A 14592-nucleotide genomic window follows, 5' to 3' on the forward strand; every position below is an offset into this window, starting at 1 on the left:
TTCTGATTGATTTTATGTCATAATGTTTCTTCTTTTAAAGATAAATTTAAAGATACATTTAAAGATAAAAAGTTTAGTCAGAAAAAAAAGTTCGATTTTATAGTTAATCTTTTTTTATATATTTCCGTTTGGATTAAATTTCATTTATTAGGTTAGACTGTTTCCTAGTTTTTCAATGTAAAATTGTGAAGCCTGCTGTGTTGTGAATCAGTGTTGCAGAATAACAGACTCTAAAGTGACCACAAATGCAAAAAATTAAGTCACGCGGATTCACAACAGTTTCAACTGATTAAATAAAACATTTGAAAAAAAGAAAGGACAGATGTGGCATACTAAAACATAGCAGACGCAAATGACTGAAAATGCAAATGCAGAAGAGAATGTACTGTGCTCTCTCTCTCGTGTGTGTGTGTGTGTGTGTGTGTGTGTGTGTGTGTGTGTGTGTGTGTGTGTGTGTGTGTGTGTGTGTGTGTGTGTGTGTGTGTGTGTGTGTGTGTTGCGAAAGTACGTGCGAGCAAATGTGTTGGATGAACCGGCCAATCAGGTGCATCTAAACTCTCCCTGCTATACTCAACATGCACATCTAATGCTTCCATGTGCCAGTGAGAGAGGCTGATTTTGCATGTTCCCATTAAGCATGAAATTAGCAGTGCGACTGCGCTCGTTAAGTATCCCAGTGCTCCTATGACTCCCCATTAACACTCGCGCACGGAACGGATAAGCCAGCACTATGCTTACCTAGAGTTAGTATGGTGGACAAAGTTCAATGTCACGGAGTAAAGTCACAGAATTAGAAACAAGTCTTAATAATGCTTATAATGGCTTATGTACGTGTACAAGATGATTTTTTCGTCCCCCCCCCCCCCCCATTTCTGCCTGTATATAATACAAATCTATATATCTCCATCAACTCCACTGCTCTTGGGAACGAAGAAGAGTCATAAAAGAAAGATAACAGTGCAATTATGTATGTGTGGTTGGATGGAAAGGCATCAAGCATGGTAAAATGTTTCCGCTAATTCAATTAGCCCCTTATCGAGCTCCTCAGTGGCTTACGAGAGGATGTGTTATGTTTTAGCAAACCTTCACCAACACTAAAAAGAGCTCCTCTCCTTGTAACACCCTGCAGAAATGGCAAAAAATAGATCTAGAACAAAGAGATTGCTGACAGACGAGTTGAACATTCCCAATGCGTTTAAAACGGATCTATCCACATCTAAAATTAATGGGACACATAAAAAATACCAAAATTAAAAAAGTAAGTTATTGTATTTTGCAAGTTGAAGTCAACTCTCCAAGTCTTAACCATGAAGTTCATGTCTTCTTTACCACCAATGACCTACGGCGACATCAATCAATAATCATTTGGCAGTTCATTCTGAATCAGTCTCTTGTTGATTTATTCCAGTGTTTTGGATCATAATCACATTGCATATCTAAACCGACAATTAAAAAAGAATTTTAAAAAGTCATAATCAAAATATAAGAACATGTCCTGTGCGAACGGCTGTTTAGTCAACCTCGGACAGACTGAACTGAAACTCAACTGCAAAACAGATTGTGGACTGTAGCAGTGTTATTTTATGTGTAATATTATAGTATTTATTAATATTTTGAAAATATGTACATTTTACTATTTAAGTTTAAGTATTATATAATATATTTTAAGGTGCATTCAAGATTCAGAAGGAAGACCAATCAGTGCAAATAAGTAACTGTATATATACGGAAGATGCTCTAATAATTTTAGCAATTTTAGTACTTCAACTTGTTTTTATTTCATTTGGTTTATATATATATATATATATATATATATATATATATATATATATATATATATATATATATATATACATAAAAATATTATATATATGTGTGTATATATATTGTTATATTCACATATACAGTATGTGTGTGTGCATGTATGTATTTATAAACACACAGACATGCACACACATAAAATATATATATAAACACAAATATATATATATACACACACATATATTAAATAAACACAAACTTTTTTTTAGAATCGATTAATCGTGATTAATTGATTTGACAGCACAATTTTTTTTATTATTATTAAGCTTTTAATTATTACGTTTTTCATCCAGCATTTATACTTTGCTTAATATTTTTAATCATTTTAATTTTTGTTAACAATAACAACACTGGACTGTAGACCTGTGATAAGTATATTCAGTTATATAAATCAAAATCAAAGCATCTTTTCCACCTCTAAAGCCACTTTTGTTTATTATTCAGTGCTTTCATCTGCCACAACAAAGTAATTTCTAAGAATTTTCTTCATATTGAAATATATATGATTAATTGTGAATAATTAGTTTGTTTATATTTTTAGTCTCCAGCATGAAAATATATTTAATATTCTCAGTCAGTCCCTAAAATTCATCCAGTGAAAAAGTATCACGTCCACCGTTCACATTTCAATTTTCAGTTCATATCAAGCATGATTCTCTGTAACGAGATCTTGACACATTAACCATCTGCAGCCATACACATCAGAGAAGCACCAATCAGGAAAACTGATCTGAGCTGCATGTTCAGTGAACTTCTTCTTGGAAATAAACTTCAGTCTGTGTTTGGATAAATAGTGTCCCTCTTGAGAACTATAAAGCAACCTGTTCCATTAAAGCAAAGGCTGTTCAGGATGGGGGTCACTGATTTACCACCAGGTTTCAGCAGTAATGGCTGCCCCCTTAAACACCCCGAGAACACTGGGTGTACTGAGTTTCCGAAAACTGATTAAAAATAAGTCTCCTTGGGACGGCCGTGATTATGCATGCAGCTGCAAAAAGCTTGAGAATGTTTTGTTAAAGTCTAGGTAATATTTGTCTGCACGGTGTATTTAACAGTGCGAGTGTCTGCAGTTATCGTCCCCATCTGTTTCTCCTTTTTTCCAAGATGACAAAATAAATGTACTTGACTCCCTGTTTTTTACTGTGTGGCATTTACAAAAAGTCCCTCTGACATTTCCTTCTCTTCTGCACTTTTCTCCCTCCCTCCGTCTCATCTTTTTTTTATTACCTTCTTATTGGGCAGAGAAAAAAAAAAACATTGACTTTTGAAAAACAAATCTGCATATCTTTTATTTTCTCTCTAATTCTCTCTCCCTTTCTTCTGCCTCTTTGGAACACAGTCATCTTAATGAAGCACATTGCAGGTAGTTCACGACAGCACTGACAGTACACAGCACTATGCGTTCTGTCACATCTCTTTCCAGCACTTCAGACCTCCACTGACTTAACAGCAGGCACAAGTCTGCTACACAACTCTGACCTTGGCGGAAAAAAAGGGAAAGAGAGGAACATGTGGAAACATGCATGAGAGGAATCGAAGATATTGAGGGGGAAAAAGAAGAGACAGTGTGGCTCTGTTCCAAACCCGAGTGAGTCTACTGTCTACACACGCAGCTACTCTCCAAGCATCCTAATCAAACGTTCTCAGGAATGATCTACATACACAACTTACTGCCACTCATCTATTAAGTGTAAGGTTTATGTCAAGCACTTCTTAAGTGTCTTTAAGGTTAGTTATCTAAACATTTTGGTTAAAGTCAACATGAAATGGAATTTAGCCATTCTTGTTTTTTCTATGGAATATTTGAGGATTAATTATAAATGATTTATCCATGCACGTCATTTTTATTTATTTTTATTCATGTGCCCTCGAAATCTTTAAATCAAGATACCGTCCCTTCTCACTTGCAGCTCCCCGGCTAAGACAAATATATTCTAGGAATGTTTTGCTAACACTCCCATGAAGTTATGAAAACGTTATTTCTGAATTAAATTTTAAAACTTCAAAACTTTTTTTTTCTTGGTTATGCTAACATTAAGGGAACATTACTTTTAAAGCAGAGCTATGCAGTTTTGGCAATTTCTCTCGCTTTTTGCTCGCGGGTTTCTCTATAGAACTCCCCCTACAGCTTCGGAATAGATATTTGACAGCACTGTCGTCAAAACTCGTTGGCGACTCTCCCCCCTCCCATTTTCTCCCTCCTGTCATGTGCATTTGTTTTCAATGAAGTCGGCAAACGCACGGAGCCATGTCCACTGAGGTGTGTATGATACACAGAAGGCTAGCATATAAATGTTTAGATAGTGTATGTGTGCCGTAAAGCAATTCGTTACATCGCGAGACCTGATATCACCCGATACTTCCTGCCCGGTTTTTCTGCTCAAAGGCGCTCGAGGGGTGCGAGAAGACCACCATTCAACCCAAAAACAGTCATATAACCATTCCAATGACTCCGAAGCTGTTCAGTTAAGGTAAAAAAACCTGCATAGTTCACCTTTAAATGCTCTGTGAACAAGAAGTAGGCTAACATTTAAAATATGTTAGACAAATGTCCAACTAAAAGGTTTCAGAAAAAAACGTTACATGAACAATGTATAAATAAAGATTTTTTGCTAACGTTTTAAGAACATTATTAAAGACTAGATAACTTTGAAATGTTATTAATCCGTGTTTTAATCTGTCTTTCAACCACTTACGTCTTCATTTCTTTGAGGAGAGGGTCTATGGGCTGGTAAATATATGGGCTTTTCAGATCTTTTGATCTAATGGACGAAATAAGCTTGAAGTAATTTACATATGAACGCGACTGGAAACAACAGAAAAACATACGGAGAACATCAGCTTTCGTTTCTGCTCTGACAGCCACAAGACCAGCCGAACGCTGTGAGTGTGTGTTAGAAATCAGGAATGGGTGTTCAGCCGACAAAGTTTAAATCCCCTCTGACTAGGGCGCTTCCAATAGTGTTCACGCATTAGGTCAGTAAGCGGAGAGAAGGCTCTTTTGCGGCTGTTCGACCACATGAGCGTTTACACTACGAAAGCAATCCGGTCTAATGTGTTTTCGACTACCTCTGGAAGTGGTCAAAGTGAACAAGCTCAAAATGTTTTGGACACCGTTTACACCTGTATTTAGCGTTGTCTACTTGTGATCCAATCGATCAAAACTCATCTTAATACCAGGTCTAAACAGGGTTTAAAAGAAAATTTGTTTATAACATTGAGAGAACCTTGCCAGAACATTCCCTGTTATCTAGGTCTTCTCTTCACTGATGAGGTTTTTTGGCGCAAGGGGGGACAACATTTCACTAATATGAGATCACAGCAGTAGCAAACCACAAAGATCCAGTCAATTCCTGATGGACAAAATCAAGCCCCGCCCTAAATCTTTTATTGTTAGAGAAGCGCTTTTATGATATATGTTACAACAGAGAAAAAAAGATCAAAACTTCCATTTCATGCTGACTTAAAAGACAAATATGGGTACTTTCTACATGAATGGAGAAAGACTTAAATTCAAAACTGTATGTTAAAAATATATTTCAATTACATTTTTCAAATCAGCACTAAACAACAACAATGGTATCATCACCTTTGTTTGCTCAAAATCATGCTAAATATTTGTATTAAATAACAGGCTGGTCCAGTTACTGAATAAGCGTGTTCTAGAGATTTTTATTTCCATTGATATTTCAATGAGTGGTTTATCTTATCATACCTGTATTTGCAACTTGAATGTTTGAGTCTCTCTGCTTCCATTTATTTTAGCTGTACAAAAATGGTCCTTTATACTGCTTGATACTGCATGAACTTGAACTGGTAATTGATATTAATACAGTGGTTTGTAGCACAAATAGTTTTACCATTTACTGCACTTTATTCTTCTAGTTATTTACCTTTAGCGGCTAATAGATAGGAAGTCTTGCACATTCATGAACAAATTGCTTCTGCTTTGCATAATAAGGTAGATAAGTACAAAAATAACTTACATTAACTTTTTATCTGCACTTTCAATATACTTTAATATACATACATACATACTGACATATATACGTGTATATATCATTCAAATATATTGAAAAGATTGATAAAATTATCTCTAATAAATACAAACATATTAGCAAACATGGATTAACAAGGATTTATAGCGTTTATTATTTTTTGTTAATGTTATTGTTCATTGTTTGTTCAATGTTTAAATTTGTTGGATCACCGTGCATACATGATGTTAACAAATATCATTTCTGATTTTAAATATTAGTAAATGTTGAGATTTACATTAACTAAGATTAACAAATGCAGTAGAAGCAATTGTTCATTGTTAGCTCATGTTAACTTATGTAGTTAACTAATGGAACCTTTAAAAGTGTAAAGTAAATGTACTATAAAAAAATGGCATTATGATTTATAATCAGCACATCTTTCAACTCTGTAAACCATCTTGGAACAAGCTTCACTTAGCTCATCACAATGCATTCTGGGATTGCTTTATCCACTAAAAATACTTGTGTTTTAGAATCTGCTGGAAATGAAGTTTCTTATACAGGCAGCAAAATGTATCCTCATCTGAACAACCTTTGCACCTAAAATGCCCTAAAATGTGTAGGTAGCAGTTACGTCTTTCATACCTTGGCGGCCATGATCATGGAAGAGCCTCCGCGGATGCCCAGGATGGGGATGTGCGTCTGAGCCGAGATGAAGTCCAATATCTGGGCGATGGCCTCCTGATCGGTATCGTCCCCAAACACCACGCCCTGGAGCCAGTTCCGCGACATTAGAGCACAGATGCGGTTTATGATACTCTTGGGGTCTGTTTCGTTCATAGTGACCAGCTCGACTTTAGGAGAGAGAGGCACGTGTAGGAAGTCCTCTTTCTCCAGACCTTCAGAGAGAGACACCTCGCTGGAGTTTCCCACAAGGATCACCGCGATGCTAAGGCCTTGAGCAAACTTTGGTGGCAAGGGAGGACCCACTGGATTGACTCCTGGTGGAGGATAATGAGGAGGGCTGATGATCGATTGGCCTCGCTCGCTGCCGGGCGTCCCGATCCCGCCTCCACGGCGAGACTCGCAGGTGGGGAAGAAGAAGAGAGAGAGGAGAAGCAGCGAGAGGGAGAGGGTCGGTTTGGAAGAGGAAGCGAGGGAGACGAAAGACAGGACGCGACGGTCGGAGAAAGGGGAAGAGGAGAGGTGGAGGCTGACAAGCATGGCGGAGGAGTGAAGATACAGTCCCTGCAGACAGAGAAAAAGAGGAGACAGAGGGAGACAACTTTAGTTTGGGAGATGAAGTCGCATCAAATCTACATGATCTGAACTTGACTCTGGCTGGTGAAAGTTGAGTCGCAGTACGCAAGTAAAGCTGACGAGCCTGTCGTTTTAAAAAGAGCATGTGTCCTCATTTCAACGGTCTGTCCTCTTCATTATTGACGTATGTTGGACAGAAATCACAGAAACTGGCAATCTTGAGAAATTAGGTCGTTTGCAGCAGTAAACACACTTACGTTTATCTAACTAAGGACATGCAAAAGACTTCTAATGTTTTTACAATTAGAGCTACACTATGTAACTTTTTTCTTCAAAATTAACAACTTAAATAATGAGCGAGAACATCATTAAACCATCTTGCCCTAAATCACTACGGAAAGCCTATAATTATTTATTTTAAGAGAGGTCAGGACGGATTTTTGACAATTTGATAAAAATACAGTTTTATAGTTTTTATTTTTACCTTTAATAACATCCCAAATGGAGGTTTTGTCAAATCTGAGGACAATTTTGACCCCAAATTATTATTTGACGCTTTTTATACGGGGGATTTGCCATTGACATCAGTTGTTTTTATCCTGAGCTAACTAATGCTATTTTCTGTCTCTTGTGGGGACATTTGTTCCTACAGTGTAGACAAAGCCTGGCCTACACATTCATGCACTTCAAAAATGAGCTCAAAGAGTTCAAATAACCTAGATTGTGAAACACAGTGAGAGAAAAAAGTAACCGTGTGTGTACAGAGAGAGATAAATAGGGAGAGTAATGTGTGCACAATGAATACCAAATGCAATCAGATGAACAAGATGATTTATCAGCAAACAGCATATTCTCTCACACACAAACAAATACACACATAGTAACTGACATTGGCCAGTTACCTTTCTGTGATGTTTTTGAGGAACACTTATTGTTATTTAGAGCCATTTTCATTAGCAGAGGTGTGAAACAAGTTAGTCATTAGGGAATGCGTTTCTGTCTGTTTGTTAAAGGTGCAGTAAGCGATTTCTGAAAGTGGATCGGACCGAGCAGCACAACACACTTGTAGCCAATCAGCAGCAGGGGGCGTATACACTCATGATGGGGGAGGGGAGCGAGTGAGCAAGAGGGAGATTTGAAGAAAGACTGTAGAAAGAGAGATGGCTGAGAGACATTACAAAAGAGAAAATGTCAGAGGACTATCACTGTAAAAAGAAGGGTTATGATCAGGCAAGAGCTTTAGGACCCACATTAATATTAACATCGTTTCTGCTCCATATGTGAGTATTGAGTAACATTGGTTTCACAGAAACAACACAATGCGTTTGTTGTAATGTTAGCTATAGTAACAGGACAGTTTTTGAGAGTCATCGTTTGTCTGGAGCTTCTGTGCTGCTGACGACTAACAACAAACTCTTGATTGTATTCTTGTGTACTGTATGTTTATTTTTTGTTCTTCCTTGTCATTTGTTCGTCATCTTCGATTTTTTCATTTTTCGAGAAGTATTTTTTTGTTTTGCTTCAGCTATGATAAAGCTCTCATCCACACTTGCATTGAGTGTTTGTGCATTTTGGAGGAGGAGCAATGAAGGGAGGGGTGTGTTTGTTTGGGTTGATTTCAAATATCAACATTGTTTCTCATAAATCGCCTACTGCACCTTTAATAATGGAATAAATGAAACATACTAAAAAACACAAAATTGTTTGATAAGTGCAGTTTCATTTCTTGACATTTTTCATTGAAACGGGAATTTGCGCAGACACTACTGTTCCAAAATTTGAGGTCAGTAAAACTAATACTTTTATACAGCAAGTATGCATTGATCAACAGTAACAGTAAAGACATTTATAATGTTGCAAAAGATTTCTAGGTAACACTTTATTTTACAATGTCCGTGTTACATATGTTACATGCACTTACCATAGTAATAACAGTAAATTAGGCATAACTAGGGTTAGACATGCAACTAACCCTAAACCAAACCCTGATCCTACCCTAACCCTATAGTAAGTACATGTAGTTAATTAATATTACTCAGTACTTAAATATATAATTACACTGTAACAATGACACCTTAAAATAAAGTGTAACCAATTTCTATTTCAAATAAATGTTGTTTGTTTGAACTTTTATTTAAAAAAATCCAGGGAAAAAAATCATCATGGTTTTTACAAAAAACTATTACACAAAACAATGATTTTGAACATTGACAATAATAAGAAATGTTTCTTGAGCAGCAGATCAGCATATAATAATGATTTGTGAAGGATCATGTGACACTGAAGACTGGAGTAATGATGCTGAAAATTCAGCTTTAAATCACAGGATTAAATTACATTTTGAAATATATTCAAATAGAAAACTCTTAATTTAAATTGTAATAATATTTCACAATATGCATATTTGATTAAATAAATGCAGTCTTGGTGAGCAGAGACTTCTTCCATTTTGCGTGTTTTTTGGCAAAAAACATTAAAATCATGTATTTCCTTATATTACAGTAGATATTTAACAATTAGCAGCCTATTTTTGTTGGGTAACAGACTAAACGACATGCCAGCTAACAGCCACAAAACTCATTTCAAGGGTCTTTAAAGAACAGGTAAAGAAAAACATGGTGGGTGAAGAGGAGGACAAAAGGATGAAAGGACAACATAAGGGAGGCATTGCTCGGAAAGAAAGCAAACACGCTTGAAAAAGGAAGACTGCTTTTACAAGGCTAATTATTGGAGGTTTGTCAGTGCTAATTGCAGGTACACATGCTAATTGTGAATTAGCTCTCTCTGCTGCATACGAGAGAAGAGACGGAGGAGGACAAAGTGTGGGAGGAAGAAAGAGAAAGAAAGAAAGAGAGAGAGAGAACTCAGTTGAGGGGGAATGGAAAAGTATGGAGATGAGCTGCAAAAAGAAATTGAAAAAAAAAACAGAAAAGAGAAAATTAGAAGACTAAACGAATGAAGCAGAGACAGAACGAGAGTAGTGACGAAAAGAGACAACGTTCTAATAATCAGCTCATTAAGAGGAGGTAAGCAAAGTGAAGCACACAGATCGGAAGGATGAGCACTAGATAGGGAGATAGAAGACTAGGAGAACAGCAGCTGAGTGAACAAGAGAGGGAGGAGAGACTAAGATGCTCTATTTGGCTCTGCCTCTCATTTTAACAGCACTTGGTTTCCATAGCAACTATTCAAATGAACCTTCCTCCACACACACACACACACACGCACACACAAACAGAGACTGCTATATACAGACACAGTTATATAGATTTTGTGGTCTTTAAGTCCATAGTAACACCTATTCACAGCCTACTGAAAAAGGTATTTTAGAGACACATTGTGAACATGCATGAAACCACCATCTCTTGCAATAATACTAATAATACTAAAAATAAATAAATGAAATAAAACACACACACCTCCCACGCATTTTCTCCTAAGGAGCTCAAGGCTCAATGTCAGCTCCAGGAATGTTTTATCAAAATGCATGTTACAGAACCGTCTGAAATGCTGATTGACAGCTGGGATATCAGATACACACCAATGATAGGTAGCGGACTTCTGAAAGTTCTCTTTTTGTGTTCAGGTGGCTTTAAGTCCAGTGTAAATCCATGTTCCAGATTTGATGTTTACACAGTTTCTGGGTTAAAAGCATGAGGAATATCACTTATACGATAATATTAGTATATTACCATACTAACGGCCATGTTTTTTTGTTTTGTTTTTCATAAGCTGCATCTGAATTAGTATTTAGATATATTTATAGTCCCTTTAGCAGCTCAGAGGTGGCCTGATTGCATTTACACCTCAATTACAATTGCATAAATAATGGAAATGGGATTAATAGGTTTTAAATTGGGTTTTTTATTAATATGGAAATATGAAATTATTTTGTTAAAAGAACACTCCACCGTTTTTTCATATTAAACTATGTTATTCCCTTAACTAAGACGAGTTGATACATACCTCTCTCGTCTCAGTGCGTGCACTTAATCGCTCTGGCGCGCGGCGACACTTTGATAGCACTTAGCTTAGCCCAGTTCATTCATTAGGGACCAAACAGAGATGAAGTTAGAAGCGACCAAACACCTCCACGTTTTCCCTATTTAAATACAGTTACACGAGTAATAGGAATAGCACTTGGAACTCGGGAGCACTTCGACTCGGCGCAGTAAAAATATTCCGCCATACATTACAGTTATCCTTTTTACCCGCTTAGAAAAGCACTATGTTTTATTTTGAGTCACCATACTTGGTCGTGTAACTACTCGTGTAACTGTATTTAAATAGGGAATACGTGGAGGTGTTTGGTCGCTTCTAACTTCATCTCTGTTTGGTCCCTAATGAATGAACTGGGCTAAGCTAAGTGCTATCAAAGTGTCGCCGCGCGCCAGAGCTATTAAGTGCACGCACTGAGACGAGAGAGGTATGTATCAACTCGTCTTAGTTAAAGGGTTAGTTCACCCAAAAATGAAAATTCTGTCAGTAATTACTCACCCTCATGTTGTTCCAACCCCGTAAGACCTTCGTTCATCTTCGGAACACAAATTAAGATATTTTTGATGAAATCTGAGAGCTGGATCACTCCTCCACAGGCTTATGGACACTATAACTTGCTGGCCCAGAAAATGTATTAAAGACATTGTTAATATAGTCCAAGTGACTCCAGTGGCTCAATCTTAAGTTTATAAAGCGTCGAGAATACTTTTTGTGCGCAAAAACAAACAAAAACAACGACTTTATTCCACTTTTCATTTCCTTCTCTCTGGGCCTTGAGTCTTTTTACGTAGTGTTTAAGCGTAGCGCGTCTGTGTTGCACGTCACCACAGTAGGCTCACTATTGGGCGATGCTGGTCATGTGTGTGATGCGTGGTGACGTGAAACACAGACACGCTACGCTATTACACTACGAAAAAAAAACTCGAGGTCCAGAGAGAAGGAAATGAAAAGTGGAATAAAGTCGTTATTTTTGTTTGTTTTTGCGCACAAAAAGTATTCTCGACGCTTTATAAACTTAAGATTGAGCCACTGGAATCACTTGGACTATATTAACAATGTCTTTAAAACATTTTCTGGGCCAGCAAGTTATAGTGTCCATAAGCCTATGGAGGAGTGATCCAGCTCTCAGATTTCATAAAAAATATCTTAATTTGTGTTCCGAAGATGAACGAAAGTCTTACGCGGTTGGAACAACATGAGGGTGAGTAATTACTGACAGAATTTTCATTTTTGGGTGAACTAACTCTTTAAGGGAATAAGTAAGGGTTAATGCCCGACGAGGTGTCCATTATCAGGTATTAATGGACGACGGCGAGGCGTGAACCGTCCGACACGCAGCGGAGCCTCCGCCGAAGTCCATTAATACCTGACAATGGACACCTCGAAGGGCATTAACCCGCTTATACCATGGTCACTTACGAAAGAATGAAATATTTAATCAATTAATAATACTTTAATGTGTTTTAGAGTAAAAATCGTGAGGGTTTTTATTTATTAAGTCGAGCGCACTATTTAATATCTCCCGTATACAGGCGTTGCCAAGCAACGTGGCCACAGCGACCCGAACGCAGCAGTTGATCAGTGAGTATGAGCCAGCGCAATCATTTAGAACTGTCATCAGGCAAATTGACGGGACGCCTTTCCTAGGTGTACATTATCACTTTTTAATGGACACCCTGCAGCCAATCAGAATCGAGTATTCACCCAGACCATGATATAACATAGTTTAATATGAAAAAACGGTGGAGTGTTCCTTTAATGAAATGATACTCTCAATAAGAAACCAAAACTGCCAGTAGGTGGCGGTAAATGTCTTAACGAGTAAGTCGTTGAGTATTTCATTCATTCAATTTGTTCAACAGGTCGATTCATTATCCACTGAATCAATACTTCACCTCATTGATTTGCTAAAAACGTGAAGTCATTCAGAAACGAAACACCGCTGTCTGTTGCTCGGAGACACACAACAGTTTTGCACAATAGTGGCTTTATAGGTAATATCTTCGCAGGCAAAATTGAGCATAAACAGTCAATATTGTGTCTAAAATATAACACTTATTTATTGAACTGTTGTATAAAATCAATATCACATTTGCACTCGGGCTTTTGGGACAAAAACAGCATTCATGTGATATTGCTTAAAGGGATAGTGAAATGAAAATTGTGTCACCATTTAGTCATCCTAAGGTTGCATTAAATGCATTTATCATTTCAATGTGTTATTTTTTTCTGTATTGTACTGATAGCCAGTCACAGTGACATGAAGGCACGGCTTTTCACTTGTGTTTTTTCTTAATGTTAAACCCAAAGAGCTCAAGGCAGGTTTTGATCTCATTCTGAACCATTGTTGACTAGTGTAGCTGTTGAACTAGAAATGCACACATTATTTCAGTTGTTATATATTACATAAATACATCATATATACAGCTATTGTAATATTTGTAATTATTTGCTCTCAGACATACAGTATGTACATGCTTGCACACTCAATCTGCATCTATCTGTGCCTGTTGTCACTGTATATGGGTGTTTATTGTGAAGAATTCCAGTGTCGCTCAGCATTTGCTGGATGGCTACCACCAACGCTTAAGTTTAACTGACACAGAAGACAAAAAATGTTACATATACACGCACATTCCCCGTGGTGCTGTATAATATCCATGCATCTGCCTGCTCCGATAGATTGCTCTCTCTTGATTTTCTGCCAGACAGTTGTGCCTGATTGACAATTGGCTTAAGACGAGAGAATGGCCCCCAAGGGCCTCAGATTGGCTACAATGGTCAGAAAGCTTCCAACAAGCCTGTGCAAGTGTGTTGGTGTCAGCTAAAATGCCACTTAGAATAATTTATTGATCTTAAAAGCAGTCGATGATCAAAACTAGAACCAAACCAACATGATTACCGCAGTCCAGAACAAACCAAACAAGACCGACACAATTCAACTGAGCGAACACAGGGAAGGGTAGCCGACGACATGTGTGACAGGTGATTCAAAGGTATCCTGACATTGTGCACATTTTAGAGGGCGAGAGAGGATGTGAAATGAATAAATACAAGTGTGTACATTTGAGCACTGTAACGCATCTCTGTTTCTTTCATTGCTTTGGGAAACGCAGATAAGGCGTTTTTCTACGCAGTCCTCCATCTCAGTTCTTCCTGGCGAAGTAATAAATTATGTATTCAACAAAATGTTTGTACAAAAGCACATCACAGACTCCCTCCCATCTCATACGAGCTCTGTTTCAGAGCGGGGTGGGAAAGCTTTGATAACAACCAGAAACTGAATTAACATTCATTGATGCAGTTATACAGAATGAATTCCGATAAACCCGAGACAGTTGATTCAGTTTCCGGAACACACAAAAATGTTATTTAATTCAGCATAAAGAGATGACAGAGGTTTGTAACATATCGTGTAACAGAAGAACCGCACGCACACATGCACGCGCATGCACTCACACACAGATCACACTTAAAGTGAGAGATTAGGCTGTCTAGTAATCCAGTGCAACACTATGGAGGTATACAGCCT

General features: G+C 37.5%; 1 protein-coding gene across 1 annotated transcript in view; it reads right to left on the reverse strand.

Annotated features, from left to right (window-relative positions):
• grin2bb (glutamate receptor, ionotropic, N-methyl D-aspartate 2B-b) overlaps positions 1-14592 on the reverse strand; it is a gene marked incomplete at its 3' end in the record, with an annotated part of 93781 nt that overhangs the window by 70600 nt on the left and 8589 nt on the right. The window contains exon 2 of the mRNA XM_081361564.1: positions 6447-7049. Within this exon, the coding sequence (XP_081217690.1) occupies positions 6447-7049 (603 nt within the window). The remainder of the gene's footprint in view (positions 1-6446; positions 7050-14592) is intronic.

The sequence above is a fragment of the Scardinius erythrophthalmus genome (genome assembly GCF_964197995.2).
Source record: "Scardinius erythrophthalmus genome assembly, chromosome: 3".
NCBI lineage: Eukaryota > Metazoa > Chordata > Actinopteri > Cypriniformes > Leuciscidae > Scardinius > Scardinius erythrophthalmus.